At 37.8% G+C, this 20,448-nt stretch overlaps 1 protein-coding gene across 7 annotated transcripts in view; it reads right to left on the reverse strand.

Annotated features, from left to right (window-relative positions):
* Positions 1 to 2,462: 2,462 nt before the first annotated feature.
* chchd3a (coiled-coil-helix-coiled-coil-helix domain containing 3a) overlaps positions 2,463 to 20,448 on the reverse strand; it is a 68,202-nt gene continuing 50,216 nt past the window's right edge. For 4 of the 7 annotated variants that reach the window (XM_081363321.1, XM_081363319.1, XM_081363317.1 and 1 more), the window contains 3 exons: positions 17,898 to 17,968; positions 8,204 to 8,339; positions 2,463 to 3,177 (listed from right to left, as the gene is read on the reverse strand). In XM_081363321.1, coding sequence (XP_081219447.1) covers positions 3,154 to 3,177; positions 8,204 to 8,339; positions 17,898 to 17,968 — 231 coding nt within the window. In that variant the 3' untranslated portion in view covers positions 2,463 to 3,153. Of the gene's footprint in view, positions 3,178 to 8,195; positions 8,340 to 17,897; positions 17,969 to 20,448 lie in introns of all 7 variants that reach the window. The other 3 variants (XM_081363322.1, XM_081363320.1, XM_081363318.1) reach the window with 1 other exon arrangement.

Raw genomic sequence — 20,448 nt, forward strand, 5'->3', positions numbered from 1 at the left:
TAAACTAATACTTCAATGTGTAATCCAAAGGAATCCAAAATGACGATTCAGTTGTCGTTCCTATAATGCCAAGTGTTAGTTCGGCAAGGATTAGAGTACCTGAGAAACACAGTGAGAGAGAATCCATAATCCCTCTGTGAGAAACTCTCTTTGATTACACCCGGCAGAAACATTCACACAGCACACAAACAAGAACAATCTGCAAAGTTATCAGAGAAAAGTAGCAGAAAGAGAGGAAAAGCACTGATAAAGTAGAGAGGACTTAGGGAGTATTTCCCCTGTAGCTGCTCTGAGATGAGAGCGAGATCTGCCCTGAGAGGAATAATCTTAACAGAATGAAGATTAACCTCTGATTTCTGAGAGGCAATGACGGAGAAAACCAAGAGCCGTGAGAGAAAACGAACATTTGCGGGCACGATCTCAACGGGGAAAAAGGTAGACACGGAAAGACTGACAGGTATAAAGGGCATGGATCCGTTATGAAGAACGATACATGTAGGAAGATACTGATAAAGGGAGATAGGTATTACATGTTGACAAACAATGACACAGATTAACATTTTTTGGATGAATGTACACTACAAAAATGTATTGAAGCAAATAAAGGTCATTTTAATTTCAAGTTGACTATTGAGGGTCTCAGCAAGGGGCAAAGTTACCTGACTGACAGGGTCTCTGAGGATTTAAGTCAATCACAGATGCTACACAAAAAACGTGGCCAAGATTTTGATTCTCCATGTGGTGATGTTCATTCAGCCTTGGCCTCTCCTGAAAAAACAGCCTTCATTTAGTCAGTCCACCATTCAATAGCTTTATAAATGGGTCTGGATTCAAATGTTGAGAGAGAGAGAGAGAGAGAGAGAGAGAGAGAGAGAGAGAGAGAGAGAGAGAGAGAGAGAGAGAGAGAGAGAGAGAGAGAGAGAGAGAGAGAGAGAGAGAGAGAGAGAGAGAGAGAGAGAGAGAGAGAGAGAGAGAGAGAGAGAGAGAGAGAGAGAGAGAGTTCCAGTGAAGATGGCATGTTTGTGTTTGCCATGTTTTTAGACCACCAGTGCGCACAGAGAATGTTCATCTGGCATGGAGAGGAGTTCTCATGGCTGGCAACTTTATAAATGTGTGTATGTGTGTGTGAAGCGGATTTTTAGCCTGAAAGTGAAGAGGCATTTTCACTGCTCTCCAGAACTACTGGAGCGACACTGCATAGTCTGACGGATAAATTTAAAATGGTGAGGAGAATGAGGGTGGGGAAAGAGATATAAAAGAGAGAGAGGCTATGCTTCAGGATGGAAACGTGCTTTCACTCTCAAATGCTTTCATTCTTTGCTGCGTCTAGCTCTCTCTCGCTTTTCTTCTAATTTTGTGTGTCAAAATATGCTTTTCATGAAACTATTCCTAATCTACAACTATGAATGCCATCAGTGCCTAAGGAACATATAATAGTTTAAAGGGTTATTTCACCCAAAAATAACAATTCCGTCATCATTTACTCACCCTCGTGTTTCCAAACCCGCAAGACTTTCGTTCATCCTCGAAACACAAATGAAGATATTTTAATGAAATCTGAGAAATTTCTGTCCCTCCGTTGACAGTCTACGCAACTACCATTTTGACACTTTAAAAAGTTCATAAAGAGATCGTAAAACTTATCCATATAAACGGAGCAGTTTAGCCCAAATTTTCCGAGGAACAAAATTAATTGAGGCTTTTAGTCACATACAAACATTTATCAACTCACACATCAGTTGTGGTAAACAGAAGCTCGAGCTCTACTAATGAGGTTCATTATCGTGTGTTACGCAGCACGTTTGAGCTTCCGTAAGATCCAATGAGGTTTATTCTCATGTACAAGTACAGTTGGGCATCTGTTTATGTTCGCTAATCAAAGAAACATATAGAAACATTCACTGATCAAAGAAAGGATGATCAGAGTTCAAATTTTTGGGTGAACTAACCCTTTAACTAATGCAGTCAATTTAACTTATTAAGAGAGTAACTTCTGAATATTAAAAACTTCTACTTATAAATAAAAATGAGCATTTAAAATGTGTAAAGCATTTAAAAGAATGTAAAACACAAGGCACAATAATTGAAAACAGAGAAACACGGTGTAATGGCTGAAGGCTGATCTGATATTCGGATTATTTGTCACGCAATTTAACTAAAGCATAAATCAACGCATTAAAAACGTTTTAAAATGCTGCATTTATGACACAGGAACTGAAAAATAGCAAGATGATGTAACAGCCAAAGACTGATCTGATGCATGTGTTAGAAAACATAGAAAAATCAGCGCAGACAAATTGTTTAAACAAGTCATGATTGACAAGTTAAAACCTCCGATTTGATTGCAAAATGGACTGCATTTGTAGGCTTATTTGTGATTAATTTGGTTAATCATGTAATTTATTTGATGCATGCGTTTAATCATGCCCTCCTATTAAGACAATAATAGGACGCAGTCAGAAGTGGTTTAGGGTTTGATTTGTTTATTCTTTTTAAAGCAGATCAGGGACTCGACCTGAAACTTGTGAACGACAAGACAAAAAAAAAAAATCGATAATGAACATCACACGCAAAAACACAATGAACAGCTGGAAGATGTGACTAGTGCAATGGGGAGTGTGATGGAGGATTGTGGTGGATTAGAAGGGTGGATCACAGGTATGGCGGCTGGATAAATAAACGCTAAGCGGCCAGATGGACCGAATCTAGAACCAACTCCGATTTCAGAGTTCTGCGATTTTGTGGCGGTTGGGTCTAGACTGGCCTAGTGAGGCCAATATTTGGTGTCTAGTTCGGTTGTTTTCAATGAACGCTTTGCTTTTTGAACCAAAACCATGTTTGGTTCAGATGCTCAGAACGTTTGAGTTCCACCTACGATCGCCGCTGCTTACTGATTCTGTCCCTTTCAGAATGTGATTTCTCCTAACTGGATTAAAGAGAAATAACAGGAAGGTAGGAGGAAGGTAAAAGTGAAGGGGGAAAGGTACAGGATTAAAGGAAGGTTCAAGGTTGTCTATCTATCTCTCAGTTCACTGCAGATTCTGGTTCAGTTCTGCTCAGGTGTGTCTCCGGGTGGTTTCTTTCCTTGGGAACAGTCGATAAACGGTGGGATCACAGACACAAACAGGTCTTCCTCTCTTCCTGCACGGAGACTTAACCCCCAGTCCTCAACTTGTCCTAGACAAAGATAAAAAGACAGAATTCTTGTTAGGAAAAAAGCTAGAGATGCAGTGGCACGTTTCCAAGGCATCTGCATGCAAATACACAAGAAAAAGAGAGTTAGAGGAGAAAAAGGGAGTGAATGTGAGTGCATGTGTGCATATTCTTGAGAGATGAACCACAAGGCAAGCCACAGTGGAAGCAAAAAGCCCCAACACAACCAAACATAAACATGCAGCTCTTTCTTCCCATCAATACACATCTCTCACAGGCTACTGCACCCGATAACAGGAAATAAGAATCCCTCGAGTGAGAGGAGGAGAGAGTATGGAGGAAAAAAAGGTGAGGTGGTGAAGATAGATGGGCGTTATGACTATTAAAAAAAAGGAAGAAGCAATGGTGGAGAGGTTTAGAGAGAAAACAAAACGGATTCGTCCTCATTTGAACTTCCATTAATATGAACATTAAATTGCAATTGCAACCCATTTTATGTAATCTGAGTGAAACGGGATAACGGGGAAACATCATAAAAGTACTTAAGTACATAACATACTATAAAAATAGTCCATATGACTATATGCCAAGTCTTCTGAAGAACTGTTATATCAAAGATTTTCCATTGACAATCTCTTAAATCTTATTCATGTTTACAATTTGCATATATAAAATTTGGCATGTCATGAAGTGCCAGAGCAGGTTTGGTGTCATTGATGCCAAAGGTTATTGTAACAGACTGTAAAGCACCAAATTTAATATGCACATATATAAATCAGTGTTATTGTTAACTAAAACTAAAGCTATTGAAGGGGTGGTTGAATAAGATTTCACTTTTCTAACTTTATTTAGTGTGTAATGTTGCTGTTTGAGCATAAACATCTGCGCAGTTACAACGCTCAAAGTTTAAATCAAAGGGAGATATTTTCTTTTAATGAAATTGCTTTTTAAGGGCTACAACAAACGGCTGGTAGGGACTACAAGACATTCCTCCCGGGTTAGTGACATCACTAACCCTAAAATTTACATAAACCCCGCCCCCGGGATGCGATTTAAAGATTATCAAGACAAAATATGCTAATCAATGACTAGAAGATAACTACACATAAGCTCCATAAATTCACCAACTAACCATTCAGAAATGTTCTCTACATGTTGTCACTTCTTCTTGAGTCTCTCCATCTTTCTGACTCTGGTTTGAACATAAAAGGCTAAAAGTTTTTGAAATTTTCAGTGCATGTCTGTGTGAGGTAAAAGGACACAAGCTCTTGAAGCTCCGCCCCCTGTGCCGGGAGCAGCAGCTCATTTGCATTTAAAGGAACAGACACAAAAATGGTGCGTTTTTGCTCACCCTCAAAAAGTGATAACTTTAACATGCTGTATAAAAATATCTGTGGGGTATTTTGAGCTAAAACTTCACATACACACTCTGGGGACATCAAAGACTTATTTTACACCTTGTGAAAACTGCATTATACCACCCCTTTAAAAAAACAGCAATTGAATTAAGATAAAAATGTAATAAAATATAAATATTACATTAAAATCTAAAAAGTAAAGAATTTAAATGAGTACAAGTAAAATGACCAAAAGGAAAACTGAAATACAAATTAAATGAACTAAATAGAATTATTAAAATACAATAACTAATAATAGAAATGACAAAAGCACAATACAAAACTACTACAACTTAAATTAAAATAAGAATGAAAAATGAACAAAAATAAACACTAACTTAAAATATTACTCGATAGAATATAAATAATAATAACACTGATTGAAATTGCTCAATATGGCAATTTTATTAAGCTTTTTGTCATTTTTTGTAGTGTGACAGCCCTTGGTCACCATTCACTTTTATTATATGATTGAAATTGCTCAATATGGTAATTTTATGAAGCTTTTTGTCATTTTGTGTAGTGTGACAGCCCTTGGTCATCATTCACTTTTATTATATGAAAAAGACCAGACTAAACATCTCTTTTTGTGATCGACGAAATAAAACCATATGGCTTGCAACAATATGAGTGTGAATAAATCCCTTTAAGGCACCTCAGTGTATCTCTCTCAGGCACTCAGTGCTTTTGTGAGCTCAGTATCATAATGCTAAAATATGCAGAAAGTTCTAGAGAAGAGGAAAAACACTCGAACAGGTGGTGGCATGTGTCCCAAACCTCTATAGGACACAAGTTTAAGCCAGTGAAAAATAAGTCTTGGCACAAACAGATGCTGCAGTCACAAACTCTTCCGTACTTTTTCTGAAAGAGTGGACGACAGTTGAGAGGAGAGAGAGAGAGAGAGAGAGAGAGAGAGAGAGAGAGAGAGAGAGAGAGAGAGGGAGGGTGAGGAGTGTTTGACCACGCGTTAAGAATAAGAAAGAGCGAATGAGAGATCACTGGTGATAAAGTAGTATTCATGATGCTTAGAGAGGAAGAGGGCGTGTGCTTTATCTCTGGACTCAGGGCACTATCGGCTCGGGGTTGTACCGCAGTCACTGCTTTACAAAGTGATAGAAGAAGGAGAAGAAGGTCACAGCCAAAATATTATCAGTCCAGCAAAGATAAACCATGGAGTAATTACGCTCACAAAGCCACAGCCATGACCGATCACTGTCGTTACCCTCTCTGCTGGTCAGGCTGTATCAGGGGAATTCATTCCTCTTTAGCTATGGTGACAACTGATTACAGAGCCACTCTATCTAGACGCTTTCAATAAGAGTTAGTTATACAAATATACAGTGCTTATGTCCGTGTTCTCTGAAAACGACAAGGATAACATCCTGAGGGACTTCCAGATCCAGACAGACAAGCAAGTACTGGCCAACAAATCAGACTTTGTGATCTACAAAAAAAAAAGCCAGGGATTCAAGGAGAACACAATACATGGCATTCAAAGTAGTTCTGCGGGTGAAAGGGTGTCTAATCAAACTCTACAGAATTTTGGTCCAAATTCAATTGTTCATTGGTAAAAGATTAAGTTGAATTAAACCGATGCCAACATGGAAAGGGTGCCTGACATTCCCACATCCTCAAGAATCATGAACAAAACTATGCAAGGTAAAATATTACAGATTAAATATGGCTTCAACTTGCATATTTTTCAGCCAATGCAGCTAATGATGATACAGTATTACTACATTTCAATGTGCGACTTTACTCAGATAAACATGATATAACATTTATGATAAACACATTGGTATTTAGATCACTATACTTGACATCCAATTTAAAATACAGGTCTAAAAACCAGTTGAAAACCACTGTCCTGGTTTTCAAGAAGAACAGACATGATACAGCACTGTATCCTGCACTGCTGAATCTACAGCACATGGATAGAAATTATATTTTATCAGAGTTATGAGTTTGCAGTATGCATTGAATGTAAAGATAAAAAACCGATACAAAAACACGCAGCTTATTTCCATTGCGTAGTATATGTGCAAACAAAACAGCAAACAAAAAGTCTTTGGAAAAAGAACAGACACAAATTCAGTAATTTTTTCGATTAAAAACTCTTAAATCACATTGATACTTTGCTTATATACAGTACAAATATGGTTTGTCAAAAGACATTTCACTGCAGGTCTGGTATAAAACAAAACAAAATTTCAAATTCACACACTTTGCATGACTACAGAGGAATAGGACTCCATCTCTCTTTCTCACACATACACACAACACATAAGCTGTTTAGCTACTTTGTTATCTGGCTGTTATTTTTTGGTGTTTCTGTGTGACTAATAAATGCTTATTACACAGGTAAGCTCTGATCCTCACAGCAGAGTCAATAAAATCGTAAAATACCTCATACCCATATTCAATTTACCAGACAACAATACTAAGAACAGGCCTGAGCACACGAACATGCATATACGCAAACACAAAAACATTAGAGATGCTAAAGAAGTTACAGGTAAATTCGGCGCATACACAACTATGAATAAAACATCTCTTTATTTACATGATGTATTGCTTAAGTGCTGCAGAATTCACAGCGCTGCATTAAACTAATACCCAAGAGGGCAACACTCTTTTGCTCTCGCTACCCAAAAACTGTGCCGTTGTAAAAATCTAATGGAAAGACCCATCTGAATATAAATTGTGTTTGCGTGGAATTGCTGGAGTGTGCGGAGGAGATTTTCAGAGAGGGTCGGTCCAATTCTGCCCATTGCCATCCTTGCATTGTAGAATCGGGACCGGGGATGTTGCGGTAGTGGGGGATTGTGGGACGGTGCTATTTAAATTTCTTGTCCCCGTTTCCACTTACTTCATTTAACACACACTTAGGCCCGCACCAAGAACAGCAGCTGTCAGCTGGTATTATGGAAATTACTCTTTCATCTGAGCCTACAATTTAGAGTGAACTTAGTGGCGCCTGTAGCCAAGCAGAAAGTGAAGAGAACGCTAGGCAAAAGTTTCGATTTGCAAATGGAGGTGTGGGTCAGGCAGAGAGTGTGTTACAGAGCTTGGAGAGGATGGCAAGGCTGTTTCACTGGATCTTAATGCTGGAGGCTAAAGAGCAGCTGTAGATGCTAATTCCTACGCTGGGGTTGCTGGGAACTGGTAGAATGCACAAAACAGAAGACACATGCACTATGGGCAAATGAGGCAAATTTTTTTGACTTGCATGAGTGATTCTTTTACAAACTATTTTACATTTATATTAAAACATTAACATTTTACATCTGAGGTGCCCTGGAATAAAGATCTCAAACTGTACACGTATTTACCATATAAATAAAAAATAAGTTATGAAAAATGTGTTTGTATATATATATTATATATTTTATATATATATATTATATATACTGTATATATATATATATATAGATGTTAGATGAAATAAACTTTTATGTTTAATTGCATGCAATAATAACTTAGATGCAATTAATTGCAATTAATCAGTTCTTAATCTTGGGTTAAAACAAAATTAGCAAAAATAAAACTGAATAAACATCATGTTAAGGATATTTTGGATCTGATTCAACTAAACTAAGACTATCCAGTGGTGAAAATATCAGGCATAAACAAACACACACTCACATATTCACCTGTTTAGCATTGTTGACACACTGTAGGTATTGAGAGGCGATGTTGGAGCACAGCAGAGTTTTCCCAGCATTTTCTCTGTAGCACTTCAGAATCTGCCCCTGAAGGTCAGTGCACACTGGACTAATTTCATATCGCCTGTGAGAGCGAGAGAGAGAGAGAGAGAGAGAGAGAGAGAGAGAGAGAGAGAGAGAGAGAGAGAGAGAGAGAGAGAGAGAGAGAGAGAGAGAGAGAGAGAGAGAGAGAGAGAGAGAGAGAGAGAGAGAGAGAGAGAGAGAGAGAGCGAAAGAGAGAGAACCAAAAGTTAAAAGAAGGGAAGAAAGAGAGAGAGAGAGAGAGAGAGAGAGAGAGAGAGAGAGAGAGAGAGAGAGAGAGAGAGAGAGAGAGAGAGAGAGAGAGAGAGAGAGAGAGAACAGTCAGAGGACAGACAAATTTAGCAAATGAATGTGGTCATTCATCATAGTTATATTTTCCATTTTTAATAAACTGATCCTGTAGCAGTGACAAAGAGATGTTAAATGATGTTCTTGCTGTGTTTTCACAAGTAAACATCAGATCAATCACTAGTCAATAGCAGAATTGATTTGTGCAGAATTAGTTTGCAGGATAATTGCATGTTGAATCACAGTGCAGGAGGTCTAACAAGGTGCTGATTCAAGACATACATCAGCTGTAGAGGCCGTAGACATCCTGAACAAAAGAACCTAAAAGAACACACTATACTATGGGTTTATATTTATAAACCCACACCCTTAATTTTAAAATAATTTTTTTTCCTACTTTACTAATCATTTTTGCCTTTTGACGACCTTCCTGACTGTCAGATTTAGTTAACTTCTGGTGACAGTTTTACCTCTTGAGCATAGCTAAGTAAAGCCACCCGTCCAGACAATAGAAAGCAGTATTATTCAGTGCAGCTTAGGCTATGTCTCCGATATTTAGATTCTCCGGTGGCGGGATGGTCCCTCACTGACAAACACACCTGCATCTAAACCCCTCCAGCTGTCCCATGTGTCTGAGCCCAACATTCTGCACTGATATGGACATTTTGGCAAATAAATGATATATTGTCTGATATTAGAATGCAATATGAATCTACATTGAGAGAAAATTAAACTAAACAACCATGCAACACAGATATTATTTATTTATTTTACTGAGGAATCTTTTTTCATATTTCTAGTCTACATTTCACAACTGAAGGCCTACTATATATAAATACATATTATACATGCCAACTTTCTTTACCAGCAAAATGGAAAATGCACGCTATCAATTAAACAAATTTAAATATGGCTTATGACTGTATATGGCAAAATACAGTAAAACAGTAATAATGTGAAATCTTATTACAATTTTCCATCTAAATATATTTTATTCATAATTTTCAGCATCATTACTCCAGTCTTTAGTGTCACATGATCCTTCAGAAATCATTCTAATATGATGATCTTCTGCTCGTAAAGCATTTGAGCAATGTTGAAACCTGCTTTTTGCTGCTTAATATTTTGTGGAAATCGTGATACAAAACCATTTTTGACCGGTTGTGTATCTTCCACAAACATGACTAGTAAGATTAACCAAATTAGATTTCAACAAACAGTTATTTTATGCTTACTGTTACTTGTTTTTTTTATTCATATAAATCAACCATAAAACTTGTAAGAAACCTTCAGTCTTTTCTATTTCCTTTTCTCTCAGTGATAGAGATTTCCACATTTTAATGTAGTAACAATATCTCTATGCAACTGTAATTATATTTTGGCAGAAACTACCATGGTGATATTTAGCAAGCAACCTGTGCACTCAACTCAAGAGCGCTTTTTCAAAATGTATTTGCTCTGGGGCATCCAAAGTTTGACCCAGACAGCATTGAGTTTCATGCTGGATTTTACAAAACGTTGCAGATTGCTATCAACAACTCGTCTATCACTCAAGGTCACAAAAAACAGCACATTTCCAACCAAATATCGTTCTTTGGAGAAGATACAGAGGATAGGGCGGGTCACACTGGGCATATTGACGAAGACCACCCGATTCCCATGAAATCTGAGGCCCAACATGTCCAAAAACGAAACTTCACCTCTGTCCCCGGAGGATTAGAACACACACACAAAACTCTTCATTTGACTGGGGTGACCTTTGGGACAGCAAAAGGCAAAGCAAGGATTGGGCGGGAGGGAGATGTTATCCTGCTCTATTCAAGGAGACGCTCTTTTTAGATCAAACGCGGTTTAATCCGAGCCGTCATTCATTTTAGCTGCTCTGAAGGGCAGATGAATGAAGGAGTGAATGGACGCCCGCTGTCAGTCACCACCCCAACTCTTTGGGTCCCGGAAGGACTGGGGATTCACCCGTTCTCTTTTCTTATCCTCTGCTTTTTCTCTATCTCTCAATCCTTTCCTCAATCCGTCCACTCAAATACACACAGCTGCTGTCTATCACACATCATCCCCCTTCTAGACAATGGTAATGGTGCTTTACTGGTTATGGAAAAGTATATAATTTTAAGTTTTGAATTAAACCGTATGGCAGTACTGGGACATACCACCGTGTTATAAAAAAAAAAAAAAAAAATATGTATGATAGTCTCCTTCAGTTCATTTACACTTGAGGAAGTCAAAAGAGTCACAAACTCCTTTTTTTAACTGTGACAGTTAAGATTTTATCATTTATAATGTTATCAAAAAATGATTAAAAAAATCATGCTGAAAAGAAAGTACAATATCATGGTTTCCTCAAAAATATTAGGCAGCACAACTGTTTTCAACATTGATAATAAGAAATATTTCAGCAAAAGATAAGGACCAAATCAGCATATAAGAATGATTTCTGAAGACTTCACAATGTTACTGTTTTACTGTATTTTCTATCAAATAAATGCAGCCTTGGTGAGCATAAGAGACTTTTTTCAAAAACAATAAGAAATTCATTCTGCCCCCAAAATTGAACAGTAAAAAAAAACAACAACATGTATACTTCAGATAAAGCATATCACCATTGGCATACTACTTTCAACATATTATGATTAGGGACACACTACTCCTAATATTAAATATTATGTTACATAGAACGGATAGTATGCAAATTGGTTTTGGAGAAAAAAAACATAGGAGGGAAAAAGCTTTGTTGTTCAAACACGTCATCTGAGGTTTAAACCTAATGCCAATGGCATTATGGGTAAAATATCCACACATCAACACAGCTGAATGACACCTTCACCATCTCTCTTTCTATCTCCCATTCTCTCCCTCGCAACCCACAGATCGGGCGTCAGAAAGCAGGACAGCTCTATGATATCATAGGCGTGTATATATTTATTTATGTCCGCGTGTAAATCCCTCCATCCAGCTGAAATGGTTTTTGGAAGAAAAGAAGTAGATGTGGGTCATAAATCACAGCGAGCAGGCGCTCGGATGACTGTGACACCGAGGGCTGAGAGAGACACACAGATATGAGATGCTTTATCACAGGAGGAGCGAGAAAGAGAGAGCTTCTGAATGAAAGACAGGGAAAAGAGGAGAAAGGACAGAAAGAAACTGTGCTCTAAATTATCCAATGGTTCTAACCTTCCTTTTAACCTACACTAGCACATAAAGGACTTCCTATAGGTGTGCTGGTCTGTAGGGGATTTACTAGGCAAAAAAACATTCGGGCACAGTAGCGCAAGGAGAAACGGCAGACGAAAGGCACAAAGACACCCTCTTCCTACTGCATTCCGCTTGTTAAAATACCAGCACACATTTCTCAAACAGTCTTAATTCTCGCAAATCAAGACTAATGAAATATCGGTCCGCCGGCGCTGCGTATTTAACTCCAGTGTTTTACAGTCGGCTCGGATGAACTGAGACGTCTCTCTCTTAACAGACATGTGACTATCCGTCATCATTATGAGCACTCGCAGTCTAGCGGGGTGAAGAGGTTAAGCGTCCACTTCTGAAAAAAACACATGTATGTTCATTTAGGAGCTGACGGCGTGTGTGACAGGCAGACAGAAATCAAAACAAATGAAGCAGTTACGAAGAAAAATGATAAGCACTCATTTTCGTCGTTTTTAAAACATGATCCATCAGTTGCGAGAGGGAAGAGGAGACGCCACGGACTCCGAAACGAACTCGCATCGTCCCATTACCTTTCAGGCTGGAAAGAGAGGAGAATGGAGGGGGGAGAGAAGATGAGCAGAGGTCAGATACCAGGGTGAGAAAGGCAAGGAAAGACAAAACAGTTGGAGGAATGATTTATAGGTAAAGATGTAACCGAGCTAAGAGTGGTCCGTCTGCAGTCTGGAGACACACTTTCAAGATGATGAGGGTTTGATAACCTGTGACAGCATAACTGTGTCATAACTGTGTGTGTGGAGCTCCTCTTGTTGAGTGAGAAGGCCATTTACTCCGCATTGATATTCTTTGCTGTTCAGCTGTCGACTGACCTCTTTTAAAACAGAATACTTAGCTTAAATATTATGGCTTGTCTACTGCCGTTCACTTATATTTCACTGTAATAGCTATAATTGTGTTCTCTGAGACAGGTCAAGCTGTGCTTCAATAGGCAGTCAAACTTCATGGCCTTTTAAGAGGAGTTATTTCTTCTAAAGAGCAGACTATTATAGTCTGAGATCTCGCTTTGGATTATGGGGCTTTTCCAAGGAGACGTGAGAAATACCAACACACACTCTCAAAATAACCTCTATATGCAAATGAAGGTGCTAGGGATCCAAGATATATTGGTATTGTATTGGATATCAACTGATTTCCTATGGTTTAATTAAGATTCCATTGCTATCTTTTAACACTCACTGAAAGTTACATCATTTAATAATGCCACCAAATGTAATTTTTGGAAAACAATGTACTGTATATAATATACATAATTATAAATAATTTATTAGGAAATAAAAATATTCACTTATAGCATTCAAAACAATTGATTTTACTAAGTAGTTTTATTTTTATTTATAAATAAAAACTGTTATAACATCAGATTTTTTTTTTTTTGAAAATGTAAAAATGTATTATTACATAACACTAAATTCACAAGTTTCAACCTATACCTGGACTGTTTCTCAATTCCAAGAATGCAAAGAGCGGTCTCCAGGTCTTTATCACTTTATTAAAATTAAGCAAAACAAAATATGACAAATGTTTTCTTTCGCGAGGCGTCAGTCTTTTAAGTGAGAGCTAGAGGTTTAAAGCTTACAGGCTTCCGTACATCGTCCTCTCGCAGCGTCTTCTGTAATTTCTAACGGTTTGATTCTCTCAAGTCTGCATTCGATGCATCCTCAATATCAAGAACACATCCGGGTACTTTCATGCATCCTCTGCACTTGTGTTCTTGAGTATTGGAATTGAACTTTGATGGTTGATGATGTACGAGAACACAAGATCACTTAAGAACACACATTGAGAAATGGCTTTAGTTTAACTATTCATGAAAAGCAGACTGATAGTGATGTGAAAATGTGGCGTAGTGCATTGGAACACTAATTCCAACAAGTGCACTCTGACCTAAACAGGACACGTTAATGGGCGACTAAACTGGGTGAGCAGAGACATTTAAACCCATTTAGAGAACAGAAGATAGCAGAACATAGGGAGAGGTCAACACTGTGAAACTGCTTTGATGTGACAGAGTTCGGTAACACCCTGGGGACGCAAGACAAACACACAGAGTGCATGCTTAAACACAGCATCATAGGGATGAGGCAAAGGTCAGCACTGACAGGTGGCTGAAGACAACATCCCATTCTTCCAGTCAAGCATTTATCTGTAATTCAACCAGCATCCACGGCTGCATAGCTCAACAGGCTGTGTGTGTGCATAAGTGTGTGGAAGAGCTGTTTCATATGTGTGTGTGGAAGAGCTGTTTCATATGTGTGTGTGAGCAGACAAGCATTGAATGCAAGCATTTGTGCATGTATTCTTCAGCATCATCTGATGCTTAACAATTATTTCTAATTCCAACCTGCTCCTAACCTCTACTTTAACTGTCTAACCTCAAACTTAACATCTTAATCTTCACTTAAACTAAACCCTGTCCTTTAATTCTAAATCCTAAACATTACTTGCACCAATTTTCCAAGTCTAAATTCCCAACCTTAAACCATAACCATATCAGAAAACCATTCGATGACAGAAATGTCATTCCAAACCCATCCCTGAAAGTTCAGTTCACCATGTCATCACTGTATTGCTTGGTTCTCAAAGGTGTTTTGAGTTCTGTTTGGCCTAGAAGCGGTTATGAACGTCATTACTTTGTTGACATCCAATCAGTTTCTATTAAAGCTGCATGATTCTCCCATGATTCTGAACGGACAACTAAACAAAATAACGCAATTTACTAGCTGTTCAGACAAAATGTTGCATTTTTTTGTAAATTTGGAGTGCTGTCAATACAGAGAACAATGACAAAAATCGGTGTTGCTTACACCGTGTTATCCTCTTTTTAAAATTTGCACCCTGATGACTTCAAGTTTTAAACCTGCTTTTAGCCTCTTAACATCCTTGATGTGTCATTACAAGTGCACAGCCAATGTGAGTGATTCCTTCAGAGTGATCACGGGTGAATCTGACTGCAGTAGATGTGAAAGATATTAATAAAAATGATGTTATTTCAGCCAGCGCACATACCTGTATTTACATCCTGTTTTCGGTCGAAGTCCACAGTAATCGATTGTCGAGTTCACGTGCATAGGTTTATCACGCGCGTGAACTCGACAATCGATTACTGTGGACTTCGACCGAAAACAGGATGTAAATACAGGTATGTGCGCTGGCTTAAATAACTTCATTTTTATTCATATCTTTCACATCTACTGCAGATTCACCCGTGTTCACTCTGAAGGAATCACTCACATTGGCTCTGCACTTGTAATGACACATCAAGGATGTTAAGAGGCTAAAAGCAGGTTTAAAACTTGCCCCATTGAAGTCAACAGGGTGCAAATTTTAAAAAGAGGATAACGCGGTGTAGGCAACACCGATTTATGTCATTGTTTTCTGTATTGACAGCACTCCAAATTTACAAAATAATGAGCTCAATGTTAAAATTGACCGGAGTTCTCCTTTAATTGCTGCAATCTATTTAAAATTACTAATTAATCTGAATCAATTATTTTAAATAATTTTGTGTTTGAATAAATTATTCACTGACTTACTCATAAATACTTCACTTGTTTCATTACTGGATTAATCAGAATTTTTGAACAAATCTTTTGAATGAATGATTCAATGACAAATACTTTTTTGAACAGTTACTTGTCGCCACCTACTGGTGTAATGATGTAATGATACAGTGGTTAATTAAAGTGTCAAGTTTCTTTCAAAAGGTGATTAACTATTTTGATCGCTACCTTAGAGATCAGCATTTATATCTGGATTATATACTTTTATCCCATTACTTCTGTGAAAATCTCAATTATTGTAACCGTGTGATCTTTGAATTTAATGATTTTTAATGATTTTGACTTAATGATTAATCGTGCAGCTCTAGTTTCTATAATATTTCATCCCCTAAAATATATATTTTTTAATATAAATATATAATATCAAAGCTGAACAATCACAGATGTTTTTCACACATCATCTTATACTGTCCCAGCACATGGTCAGAGAAATACATAGGATTTTTTTTAAACTTCTCCATTGTTTGTGTTGTTTATCTAGTCACTCCACACTTGCATAAATAGAACATTTCTCAACTTGCCATGTTGCTAGACACAATCTGTCATCAACGGCTGCTGATTCATGTCTCAGAAGTCACCAATAAGGATAGGCCTAACCCTACAACAAAGGGTGTCGATCAAGGAACATGCTTTACCTGGGTAAATCAGATGTTATTATACAGATGTAAAGGCATTGCAAAAAAACATTACAACACCCCTTTGTTATTCATGGAATAAGGTAAATTAAAATAAATCATGTTAAATCAAATAGCCATTTTATTTTACAGATGTGCAAACATCCCAAAGCAATTAGACCATTTGACCTCAGACTGATTTTTCCAGAAGTGAAACCCACAAGCACATCTAAAGCTTTCAGCTACTGAGAGAATAAAGATGTCGAAGAGACGATCATTTACAACTTCAAGTAAAAGATTATCATTTCAAACTCATGTTAATTCCATCAATTATGCAGATTTGGACCTCCATCTCCAGGGCAGTTTCAACTTTCAGGAAATCAAAAGGCTCAGACAAAATATACTTAATTCTTTTTACTCAACCCAATTCCTGATAGGATCTTATCGCCTGTTTTCCCTTTAGAGGGGAGATATGTTTGGAATATCCATTTGGGAAAAGCAATACAGATAGACTTGTTTCTAATGTACAACCTAAACACACCTGTGGCCCATCATTCATATAATACAGAGACTTTTATGTTTCCTTTCTTCTTTCTCACGCACGTGCAGTTAAACCTCATTATTCTCGCAGTCAGTAAAGCTGCGTCTTTCCTCGTGAAACATCAGACCTTGAAGACATTTCATTATATACAAAAAAGCCCTCTCACACACGCTTTTCCCTCCACCCCGTAATCCAATCACAGCGTTGCTAATGCACCTCTCTAATGCAATCAGCCAATCACAGCATCCACTGTTGCCCCGCTGGTCACATGACACCCCAGTCCAGGCCTGTGCGAAGAACCATGTCAGGCTAATGCTATTTTAATGCATTTCTTAATGCAATTTAGCATTAGCCGCGCAACCTCCCCCCTCCCGACTCCGATCCTGCCCCACTGGACACCACAAATCAATTTCTGACATTTCTAAAGAGACGATGATCCCTGTGTTGGCACTGAGGAAGAGGGATAATGACAGCCTAATGCGATTTGTGAGCGCAGGCTAGTCCTGAAACAGGCTGGCCTTCATTCACTTCCCCTTTACCAACATGCATTACTATTGGGGCTAATAGGCCACATTAAGACATATGGAGCCAAAATGTCCTATAATTGTAGGGCTCTTCAGTTACATGTTTCCAGCTACAGTAGCCTAATGGTCAAGATTTCACATTCATGACAAGACTTTATCGAAGTTTGTCCAAATAGATGATGGAAACATGATTGCATATGTTTTTTGTAGATTCAAAGGGATAGTTTGACCAAATTCTGTTCATCATTTACTCAACCTCATGTGTTTCTTTTTACACCCGTAGGACTTTCCTTCTACCGTAAAACACAAAGGAGTCATTTTATAGCAAGATATTCTCCATATAATGGAAGTTAATGATGCCAAGCAAGATTTTCAGTTAATAACACCTTAAATTTTGCTCTGTTCCTTAAACAAGGCTTTCGCATGGCTTCAGAAAAATATAACGCATGATTCATAAGGGCTACTTTTATAATGGTGCCCCTGGTCTTCATTGGCTTTCGTTGTATGGAAGTGAGCAACTTGGACATTCTCTAAACAAAGATGTTTAAAAAAATATGAGGGCGAGTAAATAACGTTAGAATTCTCATTTTTTAAATGAAACCTATACCACACTTAACTACAGCCTTGTGTAAATGGGAACTGACAGAGATGCTAGAACAAATGCTCATTGTGAAATATGCAAAGCAGCCAAGGAGCTACCCAGCATCAGTGTTAGCTCACATTTGCATACATGCATCTTACTTACACAATGTATTGCGTCTGAAAAGGCAGGATTTAAGCTGTATTAATGTTGGACTTAAAGCTGATGAACGCCATGGTGTGTAATTCTGAACTCACTTGAACTTGGCGTTGACCTCGTCTGCTGCCTTGTGATAGTTCTCATTTGACACCTTGTAGAACTGGCCACTCTGAGAAAGAGAGAGAGTAAAAATGTGTGTCAAAATAAAATATTTACAGAAAATCACTTTGCTTTTCAGAATTAAAATCTATGCCTGTTTGTGTATTCCTAATCCTTTTGCTGTCTCCCGCAGTATGAATAGATGAAGGGGAACATTTATAGACATAAAAAGCTCCCAATAACACAAATGTTCAAAACAGCAGCAGGTCCAACCCAACTGAGTCTCCACCTTTCTGTGCTTCCAGTACAAAAGAAGGACAAAAAAATTGATTGAAATATAATTTTAAGCATTTTTTTGCTGTCTGGCGTGCAGCACAAAGAGTTCTGCTGGCTTTTAGATTTCAAAGAAGGGAGGAAATCAAAGAAAAAGTGTCATCAAAGATGAAAAGGTCATCACACTAACAGATGATGGCAATCTAAAAACTTATGAGGATCTTAGTGAAGTGTGTCAAGAGTAGGTGGGGGTAAAAATGAATGTTCCTTACAACCTGGAATGGACCTTGATAAACCGTTCAGGTCGGCGATTCGAAAAGATAACTGACATTTCGAAGAAAATGGGCCGAATGTCAGATGGACGACGGAATTTGAGGATGGGACAACAAAAACTTGCTCAAGCTACATCCATAAAGAGAGCTCTCAATCACAGCGAGACAGGTTCATTTCACATTCACTCTCTCGCACACACAATCAATACAAATGAAAGACAACAACCATGAGGATCAATAATTATATCTTAGGCTTTTAGTGAAGCTACTGTATAGCTTCTGATGGACTGCATGTGAAGTAGAAGCCATTTGTCTAGTGGCTATAAGGAATGTGGTACTAGAGTCCAAAATCAGCTTCCCGTCAAACCTACCAATGGCTGGTAGATAAGCAATTTGTATACCATAAATTTTGTGTGCGTGATATAATATTCAACTAAAATAAGAAATCCAACTAAAATATAATTAAATTAAATTTCCAATAGTTAAAAAATAGTTACCAGCTAATGGTTTTATTTACTTGCTAAGGAAAGATTTTCACATTTGGTGCTTGGCAAATTTTACTTTGTTCGCTGCATGGTACTATTACACTGTGGGACCTACTGTAGGAAGCTGAAGGGCTGACTCACACACTTGTAAAGTTACAAAATAATGTTTTATTTCCCCCTGAGTAAACGAGCCTGCCATCAAGCCTATTATTGGAACAACAGCATTGAGAGTTAAAGACGGCATCAGGTACGAACTTGACTCTGAGGGGCCTGGTAAAAGGGAACAACAGCAGTGATTTTAAGAGCATGTTGTGATGATGCTGATCTGATGGGAGAAGTCAGCACTAATGAGGGATACACACTAAGAAGTCGCTGGCCTGCAGAGACGCTGATTACATGAAAAGTCGGACCTCCACACACACACCCTCTAAAACCCCACGACCTGATTGGCGGTGTAATTTGGGAGGTCTTACTTTTCCCTTGATTAAAGAGAGAATGGGATAGGTGCTGATTTTGATTTCAGAGTTGGGCCACACTGATTTAGAGGCCCCTCCATCAATCTGAGAGCGTACGTTTACCACCCACATACTCTTTCACGAAACCCTAAACCCTCATCTTCATTCATCATGGCTAGAGTATCAGATTATGATTACAAAACTAGATATTTCACATCTTAATCATTATTTTTTTTAAAAGTTGTTTATATTTATATTTCATAAATATTAACGTTTTGAGAACTTGCACCACATGACATTTTACAACATGAACTAACCTTGCCTTGTCATGAAAATACCAAATAATCTGATATTTTAAGAGGGATGTTGACCTTAACACAGTCATGAGGGTCTGCAGGAGTCATCTCTATGATGATGAGTTACAGTAGTAAGACCACAAGACTTTTTTGGTAACGCCATGACTTGATTTTGCTTTTAATATTAAAACACTTTTGACTGTTGGACTTCTTGACTTGGTCAGACCACATAACTTTGCAGACAAACGTGTTTTGTTATTACTATTACCTAAATATTTTAGAGGGAATAAATATATTCTTACAAAATATTAGGAACTCTAATATTTTAGAGTCTGCAAAATCAAAGCCTCTCTATGGTAAGTTAAAACACTTGCCTGTTGGACCACATGACTTTGTTGGTCGCACCACAATTTATTTCTTGTTTTATTTATTTATTATAAAAATAAAAATAAACACTTTTGTTTGTTGGTTGCAAAATCAAAGTCACGTAGTCTAAGTTATTATAGAGAGGCTTTGATTTTGCAAAAGTGTTTTATTATACTTTCTTCTTATACATTTAAGAAAATATAAATATATTGCACAAAGTTATGTGGTGAGACCGCGAGTTGCGACTGAAAGTCATGAGGTCCAACAGACAAAACTGTTTTAATATTAAAACTCTTTTGTTTGCCAAATTAAAATCATGTGGTCACACTAACAAATCATCAGGACCACTACATACATACACACACACACACACACACACACACACACACACACACGGTATACA

Source organism: Scardinius erythrophthalmus (genome assembly GCF_964197995.2).
Source record: "Scardinius erythrophthalmus genome assembly, chromosome: 4".
Classification (NCBI taxonomy): domain Eukaryota; kingdom Metazoa; phylum Chordata; class Actinopteri; order Cypriniformes; family Leuciscidae; genus Scardinius; species Scardinius erythrophthalmus.